Source organism: Rhipicephalus microplus, chromosome X, assembly GCF_043290135.1.
Source record: "Rhipicephalus microplus isolate Deutch F79 chromosome X, USDA_Rmic, whole genome shotgun sequence".
In the NCBI taxonomy this organism is placed as follows: domain Eukaryota; kingdom Metazoa; phylum Arthropoda; class Arachnida; order Ixodida; family Ixodidae; genus Rhipicephalus; species Rhipicephalus microplus.
In genome coordinates, this window is record NC_134710.1 from 107,258,722 (window position 1) to 107,275,198 (window position 16,477).

General features: G+C 49.4%; 1 protein-coding gene and 1 non-coding gene across 4 annotated transcripts in view; both read right to left on the reverse strand.

Moving 5' to 3' along the window:
- The window catches only part of LOC119176269 (fibroblast growth factor 17), a 124,083-nt gene extending 109,570 nt beyond the window's left edge, over positions 1-14,513 (reverse strand). For all 3 annotated transcript variants that reach the window (XR_012886924.1, XR_012886923.1, XM_037427470.2), the window contains exon 1: positions 14,282-14,513. Coding sequence is in view for 1 of the 3 variants with exons in the window: in XM_037427470.2 (XP_037283367.1) it covers positions 14,282-14,295 (14 nt within the window). In the remaining 2 variants the exon portion in view is untranslated. The remainder of the gene's footprint in view (positions 1-14,281) is intronic.
- On the reverse strand, positions 8,188-8,260 carry TRNAT-CGU (transfer RNA threonine (anticodon CGU)). Its single transcript has one exon. It is a non-coding gene; the product is annotated as a tRNA-Thr (tRNA).
- Positions 14,514-16,477: the final 1,964 nt, after the last annotated feature.

A 16,477-nucleotide genomic window follows, 5' to 3' on the forward strand; every position in this document is an offset into this window, starting at 1 on the left:
GACATGCCGCCGTGTGCGGCGTTCTCGTATTTGTACGCCGCCTTCAAGGAAGAGCTCGCCCGCTAATGGAAAGCAAAAACATCTGGAAAACAAGAGACGCCTCCGGAGCATCGGCATTTCCTTCGGGCGGAAATTGGGAGACGTCGAGACACTGAATGGGCCAGGCACACGGGAGCTGCAAGGTAGTGCATACACCAACGCTCCAACACCCACGAGACGCCCGACGGCATTTTCCCCGGCCCTCTAATAAACAGTCGGTGTACAAGCAAGCATGGCCGACGCACAACGAAGGCTTCAGGGAGGTCAAAACTTGCGGAGAAGCCTTGGCGCAAAAAAATAATAAAGTGCGATATATATATATTTTTTCAGCGCGAACTTAGCTACTATCTTGAAAAAAACAAAGGCCACATTCAGGGCGCCGGGGAAAGTAGGCGTAACAGCAAATAAATGAACGAGAACGGGAATTCCTGGATGGCTCTCTTTGAATCATGCGCCTGTAGGCGTCCCCCCAAGACGTGACGTCGAATCGGGCACCCATTACCCGCGCGCGTCCGAGCGAGGCGCCCTCAGCCGGCGGCCACGCCTTCCCGCGCGCCATCCCCCACTCGTGCGCGCCCCTTTTTTTTCCTTACGCGCAACACGTGGTCGGCGCGCCACGCGCCTTTGTTCGCCACGCCGGGTGCGCCTAATTACAGTCATCGGGCTCACTGAGCGTCCCTCCGGATTGAAAAGTGCCTGCCACGTGCCCGTAAAAGAGATTCGACTGGCGAGCAGCCATAAACATCGACGCGACCGCGATTCGCAAGGGCTTCCTCCGAGATGCCGTCAGCGAAAAGTAACGGCACTTGCTCGTTCCCGAGACGCGAGCCTGCTGACAAGGGATCCACTGCTGACGGCAGGATGCCACGTTCGCGCGCTTCGTAGGTCGTCTTGCCTAGTTTAGGGAAGCATTTTTCGAAAGAAGGTATAGTCTGACGAGAACACGCAGTGCGACTGCATGAAGGGGAAAACAGCTATAGGATAGCTGTTCAAAGCGACATCCTAGACCGCTTGCGTATTTGATATTCATGTTTTTCAGCACTTAAGCACCTGTACGGAAATGAAAATAAGACATAAAACATAATGTACAAATCACAAGCGCGAGCATGAAAGTCGTTGTAACGAAATGCAAACAACAGCGTGAAAACGTGACGATCTATGTAAAAGACGCAATCGAAATCTGCGATGTGGAACCACTAACTCATAGCGTCAGAAAATTATGAGCATAATGCGAAAGACCGAAGTGGGTCATGGTTTAGTTGCCGTGTATGTCGTATGCCGTGAGTTAAGCATAGGCACTGAGGTTGATAGAATCGATTCATTAGAGTATTACGAAGTATGACCCATATGGTTATAAAACGACCACACCCGAGGCAACACGTCAGCACGAGAAGAAGCCGAGGGAGCAGTAACCTTTGTTTCGGCCACCGTGAGACGCGAGTACGGATGGCGGTGACGTTCTCGAATGACGCCAGACTGCACGGTGACATGCCGACGGCCGCACAGTAAGAGGGGGGGGGGGGGGAGTTACAACGCGAAATCAGCTGTGTCTGCGACATCACCGCAGGCCGAGAACGCGAGCCGCGGTAGTTCCCCTACGAAGAGCGTTGCCCTTTAGCGCGGTGGCGATGGACTCCCGGAAAAGCGACGCCCCATCACGGGGCGAAAGCGTAGAGGAACACGCGATCCTCTTTTTCCGCTATACATTCCATTCGGGCTCCGGTGAGCACGCGTTGCACGCCTCCCCCCCGTCATCGCTGTTTGGCGCAATCGGCACGGCACCTCATCAAGCGGCCAAGCATCCACCAGTCCACGCTTCTTCCTCTCTTTTTTCACCCTGGGCACCAAAGGTTCGTCGGGAGAGGCTCGGGAGATCTCGTTACGGTGGCGAAAGCGGATCTCTCGCCGCTTGTTCCCACCTTCAGCGGCCAAAAGGGGCGCAGCAGCAACCGGCCCAGATGGGCTGCCAAGCTGCGGCGGCAGACGCGACCTGGCTGCAGACAGTGGCCAGACCTCCGTCGCTTCGTGCCGGACCCATATCGTGACGGGCAACCCGTCGCGCATGATAATATTCCTCTCGCACACGAGGCTTTCAGAACGCTTGCAGCAGGTTGGCCTTCGAGCCACAATTGCCGATGAAAACACCGAGTCAAGCATATTTACTACGCACTGTCTCCGGCGCTTATTTGTGAATGGCGTGTGCCCACAATCCACTGGGACAGAGATGAGACGCTCCCACGAAGGGCGCGAAGAAATAAATAAACATAAAACGAAAAGAAAGCTATGCGGCTATTCGGATTTTGATTTGTAGTAGGTAAACACAAATTTTGTGGCCGAGATAGATTGCGGGGTTGATTCCCGTGAACATGCTCATATGATATGCAAAATATCAACAGCGAATATAGCTTGGAAAGTATTTCGAGTTAATTTTGAAGTTCACGTGGGCACTCAACTACATCGTCCCATTGACACCCTCGATGGGGGCTCTTTAGAGACCCCCAACGTCTTTGACGTCACCACGCTGCAGTGGTGACGTGAAAGAAACAAGTTATCAAAACAACTTATGATGCCTTCATAGCCGCCATTTTTCTCTTCCTGCGCTTTGTTCCCGCAGTCTATACTTCTCGGCGGCTGGTCGCGAGTGCGTGGTCGCGGCGCCCTCTTTGAAAGTTTTCTATTTGACGACACTGCAGTTTCTTTTTTTATTCAAAAGCAATTCTTGATGCGCACCGCGCGGAAGTGTGTCACAGTTCTGCGTGCTGACGTGATCAAGCGCTGCAGGTGGAGATAGTCGCAGCCGCCGGCTTCTCGTTTTTGGAGCTGTCTCAAACAGAAACTGGTGGATAATGAGGTGCCTGTAATTAATTAGATGTCGCGCGACTAACAGGCCCCCAGCGACACATCGCAGCGGAAAAACGCGAGACCAAAGTTTTTGTGTCTGTACCACTTTTATTAACTCATATCTGCTAAGTTTTAACTGTCACGCTGAAAATGGGTTGATTGCAATGTGTGACAGCGGTGACATCAGTTTTCTTAAAGACATTTCTTAGAGGGCCACGGACGTAGAGAGAAGCTGTTTTACTGTAAATAAAAGGAAATAGCAGAAGTCGAGAATAACACGTTTTTGGAAAGGGACCATGTCACGATGTCGCGCAATGAGGCGTCATATGAGGAACAGCTACGCATCTGAAAAATGGCTTTCTGCATCCCATAAGTATGTTCGAACGGCTGGAAATGCAGCGCTAAAACACGGAACAGACAAGAAGAAGGCGGCGCGACGCGATCATCTCATGCTCGCTGTTTCCCTGCAGTATTTACAACCGTTGGCCAAACCATTTTGCGGCATTCCAGTCTTGTGGTAAATTCAGACTGGAAACGTAGTACATACATGCAAACAGAAGGGGCGAGACCTCAGACGACTTTCTGCGGTCGAGGATTGCGAGCCGCCCCATGGGTGACGGGTGCATCCGGAGCCATGACCGCGGCTTATCTGCGACGCCTGTGTGCTATCGCTGGCCCTACACGGTGGATGCTGCGCAAGTGGGGAGGAGGGGGGGGGGGGGGCAGTTTGACGGACTTATCTAAGAGGTGCGTATAGTTTCAGCGGGCATGACCAATGGTATGCGCTCTGTCGAAAGTGTGCGCACAATGATTGGAAATCAATGGCGTATATCAGAAAAAGGATTCGAAGGTTGTAACGTAGCGAGAACGAAGAGACAAAACAACAAAAGGATTTCCGACGCCCCTTGGGCTTTGTCAGATGTATGACGTGCGGGCCGATAACTGCCATGAATGAACAGTTGCAACAAGGCTTCCCGCGCGTAGGCGACTCAGCCCGTTGTCGCTTTAACACCTGAAGCCAAAGCAGCTCGCCAGGGAGGGCTATTTGCCAGCTGCCACGCAAAGAGTATGCTGCCATCGCACGACAAGCAGGAAACCATAGCAAAACAACACGGTGGTATTCCGATAGTACGTGGACGAATAGGGAGGACAGCTTGACCAAGCGTAGCAGATTCCAATTGTCAGTCATACACGCGAGAGCTTTCCTCTCTCTCCAGCTGATGAGTGTGAGTAAGCCACGTAATGTTTACTGAGGGGCGTTATAAACGAGCGCTAATGTTACCTCCGCGCATGCATTGCGCGCACATTTTCCAATTCAGAAGGCCCCACCTTGCTCGCCACCGGCAGCCAAGTTTAATGATAAAGAGCGGCGGCGCGTCCGCAGCCTTCCGTTACAGGAGGAAACCCGCCCAGCTGCCCTCGAGCTCCATCGCTCGGAGGGGCAGCCTCGGGCTTTCCTGGTTCACACTCGGCTGCCAAGGTGCGGAGGGGGTTTCCAGGTAGCGCACAGCGGGAGATATTAAAACAGTCCAAGAAGCGGCCGGCCACACAGTTCTTTCTCTCTCGGCGCCTATAGTGCGGCGGCACGGTTGCTGGCCGTGTTCGTAGCGAGAGGGAGCACAGGGTCGGTGGCGGAGTGGGCCGCACCACGCTGGAGTGTTTACAGGCGTTTTTCGCCGAACGGGACACTCCACAGCGCGCCAAGGCCCGAGGAGCGCGCGCCGATGTGCCATGCCGGCACGCGAGCGGCGGCTCGCCAGCTGGGCTCGCGGGTGCCACCCGGGGTCAGGAAGAGCCGACCCGAGACGAGCAGCTACTCATCATTCCAACAGGCAGACGCCGAGCCCGCAACGTGTTGAACCTTTCAACGCGAGCTGGAAAGTCGGTGCTCGCGGGTGGTGCGAAAGGGTGGGCATGTTATGAATCCCGGACTGCGATGCGGCATTTGCAGTTATTCGCACACTCAATACATTGTCAGTACATGCAATACATGAAGCGATATGGCACTCTTAATGGAAGAAGAAGAAGGAGAAGCGTGAGATCCTGGGCAGAAAATTCATGAGTGACACTCTGCCGCTTTTTACAGTTCGGAAATTTTGCCGGTAAATTATCATTTTCAACTCGCCCACTTCATCTTCCGATTGAGAACCGTCCGCGCACGCGGACTTACACTGCACTTCATAAGTACAAATCATGATTTGCGTCGTCTTTCCGGCACTATGACCTCTGTCTGGTACGCTTGTCTTCTGCGGGCACTGAAAATAAAGTCGTAAATCGGAGCTGTTTTGAGGAGAAGCGACGTTCCGGTATCGCCCCGTCATCGTCTTTCAAACGTAAAGCGAAACCAGCGGCCCTACATACACTCTTCAAACTCTATAGGTATCTTGTTCATAAATGGTTGTGCAATAATAATAATAATAATAATAATAATAATAATAATAATAATAATAATAATAATAATAATAATAAAAATAATAATAATAATAATAATAATAATAATAATAATAATAATAATAATAAAAAATTAATAATAATACGAAATCTTAAATGCAATAGCAGGCGTGATATTTCGGGCCTTCACTTTCGGGGACGGTATTGTTTTCACAAGATTTCACGAGGCTCATGCGGTACGCGCTTTTCGCGTGTGTGGGTTGGCGCGTTCCGACATAGCGCCAGCTGCGGTTAGACATCATGCATGCCAGGAACGCTGTTGCTCACAGACGTCGACCAGCACTAGCCTCGTACAAGTATTTTCCGAAGTGCCCGAGCACCACAGCGCGGAACTATTGTGCAGATTCTCCAATAAACAAGAGTTCTTCTTCTTATTATTATTATTATTGTCATTATTATATTATGAAATATGCAAGCGTCAAAGCAAAACGGAGCAGCAATATTTCGCTAAAGAAACATCCTGTGATTTATCAAGAAAATATTACATGCATACCCTCATCGCAGAGAGAAACAATTCTTTGGTATCAGTTAATGCTATCTCTTGAATGACGCTCAAGGAAAGAACACAATTCGACAAAAAGACGGATATTATATATTATGAAATAAATTACGCGAGTTGTTGAAAGGAAACGCGACTTCGAACGCAAAGCGGCGTCATCTCTGCCCTTCTGAAAGGAGTCTTGATCATCAGCGCCGAAAGCCACACAAGCCCCCCCTGCAATACTTGAAGGCAACGTCACTGAGTGACCACCGTTGAAACTCGTCCACTGTGCGTGTGGTGTGCAATGTCTCTCTCTCTTTCACTCCCATATTCACCTCTCCCCATTTGTAGCGTAGCAAACTGGACTTCTGGTTAACCTCCCTATATTTTTTACATCTCTTCACATACCGTTTTTTTTTTCACTCTCTCAGACCGTAAACGAACGCAACGACTAATTAAGGTTTGAAGTGGACGACCACCGATATTAGCATCGACAGCGTCTCTTAGCTTCGTTTACTAAGTTTGACTAAGTCGTCGTGTAACTAGTAAAATAGCGTCTGCCATTGACGAACACGCCAGACTAAAACCGAGAACCCGTGACTCCGCTTGTCAGCCTTAGGAGAAGAGTCATCAAGCGGCCTTACATAAACGGTTGTTTACAGAGCAAAGACCTTCGTTGTTCTCCTTTGAAAGCACTCTCTGTTTTCCGGAATGTCCTTTCTGTTTCAGCCTATACACTCATTCTTTGCCTCTTCATTCTTTACTATCTCTCAGTACAGCGTTTTTCACATTGTGCTGCTTTACGTCCTAGAGCAGCTGCGCAGCCGGCTGGGCCGTGGCCTCTGGATTCATTTCGCGCAGCGGGGGGCTCCCATGGAGGCTCGCTGAAGCAGGCCGATGTCGTTCCGTCACGCTCGCCGTACAAACGTCACATTTACTGTAAAGTGACGCGCGTCTCCAATAAAGAAATCGAGACTTTTACAATGAACGTTTGGAAGACTCCTTTTTTTCGCCAAGGGGAGGGGAAGTAATTTCAGGCTTGCACCATTTTCCCGTTTGTGCTGCACGCTGAAATTTAAGCTGTATGCGCTGAGTACTGACATTGGTCAACGATGCAAACCAGCCTGTGGCTGGAACTTGTGCAGGAGTTGATTACTTTTTTGAAAGCTTGGTATTTTTCTCCCGAGCATTGGGGGGTTATGTCGCAAGGAAATTCTGTTTTTTTTTTTCGAGCAAATGCCAATGCGCAGAAACACGGGTGCCCGCATCGTTTGAGCCATGGTTGTTTCGACTGCTATAATGTCATACTTACAAAAAATCGCTTGAGCTGATTCCACCAATTCACTTGACAGACTACACTAAGGCCATTTTTATATTAGAGGAAGAGTATACGCTAGAATAATTGCCGAAACGAACGATGGGCCTGTGAGCCTCCAGCGGGGTGAGTGCCGTGATGTCATTGTTAGCGTCCACATGGTTAAAGTAATCTACTTATACATCAAATACACTCATTACCTTGTCTAAGATTAAAATACCAAAGAAAGAAGTCTCCCGGAACTGTTCCTGTGCCGATTAAAGTGCAAGACGGTGCAGTGAAATCTACAGCCCCACGCTAACGTATATAGGTACTCAGATATACAGAAACTAGAGAAAAACGTGGAAATTTGTCCTTTACTGTCGCAAGTAAAAAAAAAGGGATCTTTGTTGTTGCCTGCAAATCAATTAAGTTAGGCTCAACTGCGAATCTGAAGTCATGCATAAAAATATGCGGTACATGTCAGTTTGATGTTGCGTGATTTGGAACGACGTAAAACTGCATCTGCAACACGCTGGTTATATATATATATATATATATATATATATATATATATATATATATATATATATATATATATATATATATATATATATATATATATATATATATATATATATATATATATAAGGGAGAGAAGTGTATACCTAAGGGCTCGTATTTCCGTGTTTTAACACAATATTAATGAGATATAACAGACAGTAATGCCGAGGAATGTACAGGGGAAGTTATTAGAACCGAATGGAATGTAAATAAGAAGAAAGAAGAAAGAAAAGTGGATGAAAAAATGCTCACAGCTGGTAATTTTTTCATCCACTTTTCTTTCTTCTTTCTTCTTATTTACATTCCATTCAGTTCTAATAACTTCCCCTGTACATTCCTCGGCATTCGGCATTACTGTCTGTTATATCTCATATATATATATATATATATATATATATATATATATATATATAATAATGAGATGTAACAGACAGTAATGCCAAGGAATGTACAGGGGAAGTTATTAACATTAATGGAATGTAAATAAGAAGAAAGAAAAGTGGATGAAAAAATTACCAACTGTAAGCAGGAATCGAACCTACGACCTTCGAATTACGCGTTCGATGCTCTAACCACTGAGCTATTACAGCGGCACTCCCTCCATCCACTTTTTTGGGTTCATCTGTGAATTTAGAAGTAGGAGCGACAGTCAGCGCCATCTATAAGCCAAACAACGAGTGTGAAAACACTCTTATGCGCATGTTTGGCGTCACGTAGCACGTGAACTTATTATGAGCGGGCAGCTGATTAATTGTCCCTCTTATACAACCTAAACACACCAAGTCTGCCAGTACGAGACCAAGCCAGCCGCGTACCCGCCCTGCCTGCCCAATTCTCTTAAACGAGCAAACACGACTTTCTCGAGACAGCGTGGTGGTCGTGCACAAATTTAGCCACGACGGCGGTAGTGGGCTGACGCCGCGTTTTTATTGTACGAGCGACAAGAAGAAGCAAGGGCATCAAGAACAGCCGCAAAAGAAGTCATCGGCATGGCCTGTCATAACTGGGTCACCCACTGGCATCGGCGACGCACTTGCGGCTCAGGAAATGCGCTGAAAGTGGTCTCTCATGGCGCACGGGGGCGCAGTCGACGCGACCGCCACACGCCACGTTTGCGCACGCACAGCGAAAGCGCCTCCTGTCACGCCACGGCTTTTGTTTTTTTCTTTCCTTCTCTTCTTCACTGCCCGGACTCTGTGAATATTGTGCATACAATGCAAGGCCCATACGGCATCCGACGAACGAAAACCCCGCCGAGGAGGTCAGCTCTTCCGGACAGTGGCTATGACCGCGTATAGCACTGTAGCGCGTTCACCGTGGATATTAACACAACGACCGGCAAGCAGGCGAGCGAGAGAAAAGGTTGGGTATAAAATAAAGTATGCGTACACACAGTACGCACGACTACTCCTAAACCGCCGCCTTCCTCATCTACGTTTATACGCAGAGGCGGAGAATGCGTCCACTGGTTTTCATTCACTGTCGCATGGTTTGTCGGTTGCTCCAACTTGCTTGTGACCGCGTTTTCGTTGCTTACATTGAGCATACGCTACAGAACGCTCCAATGGCGCACGCAGTTAAGCATCCCGTGTCGCATATTGTTTTACACGTTGTTTTTTTTTTCGTCATATGTCTCAATGTTCACGTTGCATGAAGTTTGATTTCATTCCGCGTTGAAAGCTCAGGCATTTGCAGGCCGCTTCCATTTGATCAAATTTTGGTCAAATCTCTGATTTGGCGGGCACCAAGAACGCACAGTCGAGAACGTCGACCCTGCTACATGATGAGCGTATAAAATAGCAAATACCTATACCTCCGTTTGCATGAAACAAGAGTGCGTAGATTTGCGCTACTCTGAACCATCCGTCAGCATATGACTTCGCAAAGCGGATAAAACATTTAAATGACAGTTTTGCGATAAACCATCCGAATGATTGTATGCATGCAGCGGGAAAATCGACGAGCGTTTTTCTAGATGGAATTTCACCGACCAAAGTTATCCGCAGACAGGATATCAGCCTCTACAATCGGTTGAGAAAGCAGCAGGAAAAAAAAAACGGAAGAAACCGATCGCTACGTGCGAGTCCACGACGTATACACGGCACTGCATGGATGCGGCACACGAGCGTGACCCAATGACGACGGCCGTCCACGGTGGAAGCCGTGGGGTGCGAACCATTGGATCTCCCACAGGGTCGCTGGGGTCGAGCCGAGTTTCCCGCACCACCAGAACCCGCGCTGCTGTTTGCCCAAGCTAGAGGAACCTTCGAACCTGCGCTCTGGTCCCCGTGAGAGCGCTCCCAGAGGTTGCATGCATGCAGATGGGGAGAGCTTACGGTGGTGCGCGCGAGCCCCAAGGCCGTGGCGCCGGGCTTCGCACGACGAACTCGGCCGCCGCCCTCGGTCAACAGTGCCCCCCAGAAATAAAAGGGGTTCCTTCCCAGAAGCAGCGTGACCCAGGTGCGCTATGACATGTGACTTGCAGCTTCCGATCATTCGCAACTATGACAATCGCAAGAATTCTTACATCCGTCCTTATGCGCATCAAGTGCACGTTCAGTGGAAGTTAGACCCAAGTTTGTGCACACCCTCTGCGGTTATGCCACGATAACGAGGAGAAACTTTCTCCTGTGCGCGAACTTTTCGAGGCCCAGGGACGATCTTCATGAAGACTAGATCCGAAAGTAGAATTCAGTTATGCTGGTTTACATATAGCTTGCAATGTACTTTAACATCAGCATCACATTTTTTCCACGTGACTCGTGCATGGTTTCCAGAAATCGCTTGTTTATTCCATGGTGTTGACTGACCAGATCTGGCGCAAGCTGCTTGTCCTGCTGCGCACAATTTTATTGTCTCCGTGAGTTTTCTTTCTGATCCAGAAAATGAACATTTCATCAAATCTGCGTGGTGTTATGCACCCAGGCTGAATAACGCTATCACTGTGGACAAAACCTTTTTGAGTATTATCTAAAAATGCTTGCGTTCCCTCAAGAATTTCACGACTCTCTGCTTTAATCTGACAAAATGCACACGGAGAAAATTTTCTTGCGCTCTTCAAGTTATCTCTAAAGGTCTGGACTCTCACTTGACGCCGTTATCAACTGGCACGGTCTTTTATCTGCTCAAATGTAGTCTTGTAGAGCACAGTTTGCTGCGCTTTTCTTTTTACGACTCAACAGAAGCAACCTCTTACAGACCACCAATAAACGTACACGTATTGCGAATTGGCGAGGTATGACGGCGTGGGCATTTTGAATGTTTTTCCCACCCTCGGTAAGAGGGGCGATGCAGCGGAATGCAAAATGAACTACATGACCGACGATGCTTCACACAAGCAGGGCACGCCGCAAGTTGTATAAGAGCACTGTCGAATACTGCTCCTGCGAGCATTGGAAAAGAGAATTTCACATCACAGCACGATTATTCGGCGTATTCGGCAAGATGCAGTGACGTTGTGAGTAGCGTTCGAATCTCTCAGGTTAGGCTGGTAGGGCGTGACCTATCAAGCTGCCTACTGAGAACATCCGTGATTTAGATCTCCCTTAGGAATACAAAAACCAAGCGAAAATGTGGATAATTGCGAGGTATATTCGATTTTAATAACACAAACACATCAAGAATTTGTCCCAGCGATTATGGACAGTCGTTTCTCTTCACCTCAAGATAGCAAAGAACCCCCTTTCCACCTTGCTGCTTGTTCGGCTTTCTTCCTTGAACCCGACCTGCCGGTATCAGGGCGTGTACGACGGTCAGTTCCCTGTCGGTACGCCATGATGTGTTTGGCTAGTAGTGAAAGAAATACAGCTGATTTTACTTTAGTGGCGCAACGCCATAAGCGAGTACCACGCGTGAAAGGCCGACCTGTCAGCGGGAGAGAAGAAGCGCCGTGGGGTACCAGGCCAAGACGGGGCCCTCCTTGCGCACCGCGCGATAAGGACGAACTTGGTGACATAGTGTTGGAACGAGTCCGATGCTTATCGGACCCGGTGCGACGTCGGCACAATGAGCGCAGTGCCAGAGCAGGGGGAGCCTGATTGAAATGTATCCGTCAGGAGCGCAAACTTAGCGTTGCCAGTGGTCGTTCGCTCTTCGGTCGCCGCGGGAAAGCCAGGCCAGGAGCTGTCGGTGGTCGCGCCTTGAAAGGGGGCCCCGGGCCGACGCGACGTTTTACGAGGGACCCGCGCCGGTGGGCGCATCAATGGGAGCTCCACGCGTGGCCAGAAAGATGCAAAATAAGCAAATAAAAAAGAAGAGCTCGTCCCATTTGTTTCAGGAAAGGCGGCCCATTAGTTTAAGCGGCCGATCCGGCGTGACAAGCAGCATTTGGGCCACGCAGCCCGCTAGACAATCTGCAAGCATGTCACATCCATCCTAATACATGCGTCGGGATTTTTTCTCGCGGCCCGCTGTAGCAGCTGCTGTGTTGGCCCCGTCCATAACTCAGCTCGCTGAGCCTTCTCGGCTCAGCATCCTGCGGCTGCCAGGCGCCGCACCTCGTTTTTATGCTCAACTCTCGTCGCAGCTAATGATGGCATCACGGCCTCTACCAGCGCGGGGGCCCCAGTTATTTCTCGCCGCCCGCACTGCCAGCGGTCGTGATTTGTTCCCGCGTGTTCTGCGAAACCGTGTTGATTGGAAGGCCCAGCGTGAGAGCCCCCCTCTTCATCCGAGTCGGGCGCCTTATCACGCACGCGCAAGATTAGCGTGGAATGCGAGAATAGCGCCCGGAAACCGTAAATACCTGCCTTCCTGGCACCGATGTAAATAGACGCCGAATTGCGGCCCACTGCGACAGCCCGTCACACTGTGCAATGATAATATTCTCCTTCACGACAACAATAACGGCAACAAAAAGAAGGACCTGCGAAGATGGCAACCGCCCCAGTGGATAGCCCCAAGCACGGCGAGAACTCCCGAGCGCGGCTCTGTACAGGTGCGAGCCATCGGCTTTGCCCGGCAAGCAGCATCGTTGTAGGGAAGCCTCTTTTCCTTGGACCCAACGAGTTTTTCTCCGAACGCTCAGGGGAACAGCAAAACAATGGTGCTGCCTGTTCGCGCGCTGGACACGCGGTGCCCTCTCCCCGAAGCTCTCAAAGTGCCTCTTCCCGTTCAAGCAGAACGTGCGTGTCTTTCGCAGCTAACAAGGCTTGTTGGTATGTCGCCCATGCGGAAATTAAAGTCTCACAGAGCGGTCCTTCGCGCTCAACACTCTTTCACATGCAGCCTTGCGAAGAGTTCTCCATGCAAACTTCGCATTACTTAGGCTGATGTCTTGCCTCGTTACCAGTTTTTTTTTTTTTTGCGTTCGAAAGAAGAAAAAAAAAATGGCGCTAACACGCGGCCGCCGAGGAATGCATCTCTCCACAAGAGAGCAACCGCTGGAGGCTGCCGTCCCATTCGAGCCGGCAGCTGCGGAAGAGGCCTCCACGTAATCTTCCAATTGAAATCTGGCAGCAAGCCCGACCGTCGCACGGAAGCCACTCGCAGCCGGCGTGTACGCATAGAGGCGAGAGACAAGTTTGATTTGTGCGACGAGCCGTGACAGCGTACGGCATTGGGCTCCAATGTTCCGTATATGGAGAGGCACGTTCCTAACCACACGCACGCACACACACACTGGGAAGCAATAATTCCACGCCCCACCAGGAGCCTTTGCACACAGCAGACGCTCTTGTCAATATTGGCGCGAATCAATAAGGCTTGCGCGAACATTTAGCACGTGCCACGTGAGTAGGCGTGCACTAGTAGACTTGCGAGAATGCAGGAAGGACCAATTAGAGAAATGGCTTACCACGCCACGGCTTAGAAAAGAGAAGTTAAAGATAAAGCCTTTCGCTATATTTGGCTAGATAAATAAAGGATGCACAGCCACCAGTGATCAATTAGAAAAGTCCTCACGCGGCTGTGATGCCGAGCGCCATGAATAGGATGTTAAAAACGGCAATGCAAAACATCAATAGTAGCACACTAAAGTCGAAAAAAAAATGCAGGACATGGAGGAGGGGCTCGTTAGTAAACTTTTCATGACAATGCAGTTTAAATGCAAGCCCCGCGTGCGTGTGGGTGTTTTTTTTTTAATGCATTGTACACCAAACTGACATGTAACGCAGTGAACAACGACGACATACGTACAGTGCAAAAAAAAAACACAGAAAAAAACCCACAAAAGGTGTGCGTGCGGGGTGAGGAGGCGACAGACGCAAAACGAGCACAAATCATTCTGTCGGCCCCGCGGCAGCCGTACACCGGGGAAGGCGAGAAAAGTTCACTGTCCCGTCGGTGTCACCGCGCGGTTTCAATGGCTACAAAATGCGTCAAGGGCAGGTGCAATCACTCGAAGGTAAACAGATATCTTAGTTGCCGTAGTCATTTTCCCCTTCTCCGCGGAGTATCACGCTTTCGATTTCAAAGGATCGCGAGCTGAGATCAGGCGCGTCGTCTTCACGTAAGACTTTCCGACGCAAAGGCACACATTTCTCGTGTCCCTTTGTCTCGGTTAGTCACAGAAAGGGTGGAAAAGATTGGAAATAGCGTGAAATGTTGCAAACAAGAAAAAAAGCAGTGAAATATAAACAGAAAACAAATGCACCGGGTGTGCGGCTACTCACTTGTGTATAAGCATGTGGCGTTAGCGGCAAAACATCCCAGCAGATGCGTGGTCGGCAGCAGCAGATCAGTGGTGTCACAATCCGGCTGGCCGCGCATGCTGTGCGTGCTACTCCCCAGCGCCGAATCGAGGAGCCCGCTGTGCGCCCACTGACACTCACATCGGACGGGCAGTTTTGGAAAGGCCGACGACGCTGGTGCCTGTATCACCTCCACCTAGGGCTCTCGCGTCAAACTGACGGCGCGCGGCCGCCGAACAGTCCGCCGCTTTCCGCGACGTCGCCCGACGTCATGCTCGACGGCGGCCAATGGGCGCTCGCCGCTCATGTGGCCCCCCTTCGGCAGCGCGCCGCTCTCACCTGGCAGCAGGGCATCCCAGTCAGTCACTTCGGGGCTTCGCATGCGGTCGGCAGAGAGAGGCTCCTGCTTCCGCCGCCGACGTATTCCGAATTCAGGGGCTTCCTCTCCCTGCTGGACCGCTGCTTCCCTCATCTCAGGCGTACACGATGAACGCCTGCTCGACAAAAAAGAAAAGTTACTTTTTCACGTCCCGATAAGCGAAGGATCACGAATACTAGTTATAAGTTTGCGCAGCACGTTGGTTGATAAATACATACAAATGACGATGATTGCAAGACCCAGCATTTTCAAATATAGCACGGGAAATCTTAATCGGGACACACAAAGTTCCAATTCTGTATTCGAGATGATTTTTGACATGACAGATGCTGCCGGAGATTGACCGAACTTGCTAATGAGTGGAGTTAACCTGAAGGCACGCAATCCGCGAATGTGTCTTCAGGTACGTCATGCGGAAAAGTGACCAATCAGCATTTTTAATCAACAAAATTTTCGTGATAATGGTGGAATTAGCATCAATAACCATTTTCGAGGGTTTCACGGAGCTAGACGAGTCACAGCGCAGAAGCAATTTATTGCGGAGAAATCAAAAGTAACAAACTTGTCATCAAAACACTGAACCTTAGATTCCTATCAGTTGCTTTTGTTCACTTCAAGACAGAGAAAGGAATGAAAGAGGTGTTTCAATATTCGTTAAGCTCTCGAACATCCCAATCGCTTGGAAAGTTTCCCTGCTTATCATTATTATCTTCGGAAAAACTGCGTAGACATTTTGTGGGGCTTCATAACCTACCACAAGCTGTTTTGGACCTCCGAAACAACACGTCACCCTTCAGACATTTACGTGTGCAAAACCTATTTGCTGGCACGCATTTTCTGCAGACGTTTTCCTGGAAATATAAAGAACTCCCTTGTATAATAAATCGGCCTAAAGTAACTTTTGCTCCTGCACATTTATATAATGTATGACGCACGCGTATATACTGATCGATCAACCACATCATGCACTTCCACCGTAGCCGTTGTGATCCCGCAGATAGCTTGAAGTTTCAAGATAGATCACAAGATCACATCAACTGCCGCAGAACTTGCTGTAATTCGGTATAGCAATACGTTTCATGTCCGCAGTGCCCGCTCGTAGATGGGTGATACCGTGCGATGCCGAAGCTGCTCTATAAACCGTCGATGACTTCGTGAAATAAGGCCCATCACACTTTATTACAAAGAGCTTCTTGGCACCGCTACAAAAAATGGACATGGTGTAGCAAGAACTCCAGTGAATACCTGCTCACTGGGGCGTAATATGGGGAATGAAGAGGCTGACGCTGAAGCCAAAAGAGCCCTAAATAATGCCCCTGTAAGTGTGCATTGTTCGCGTTTTCTCGAACAGACACATAATGCCTTACTTCGACGTGTCATGCGCAACTCCATCTTACAGCACTGGAACAGACCAGAACACCGCCGTAATTGGCTGCACTAATTGGACCTAGAAATTAATTTCCGTATGCCTTACAAGCTAAAGTGAAGCATCTCACGCATTATTCGTCGCATTCGTCTTGGTGTGGCTTACACGAAACGTTACGCCCGTTTGATCGGCTGTAATGACACATGTACCGATTGTGGCCACTGTCAATCGCCAGAAACGCTGGAACATGTATTTCGTACCCGTCCAAAGTACGCAAGTGAACGTCAGCAACTGATATTTTCGATTGGACGATGTATTAGTCGACCCCTGACTGATGAGGTAGTGTTAGGTGGAAAACATGAAAGCCTCTAGCAGTACAAATGGGGTTACAGGAGCCACCGTAGGATTATTAGAAACCACTGGATTGGATGCA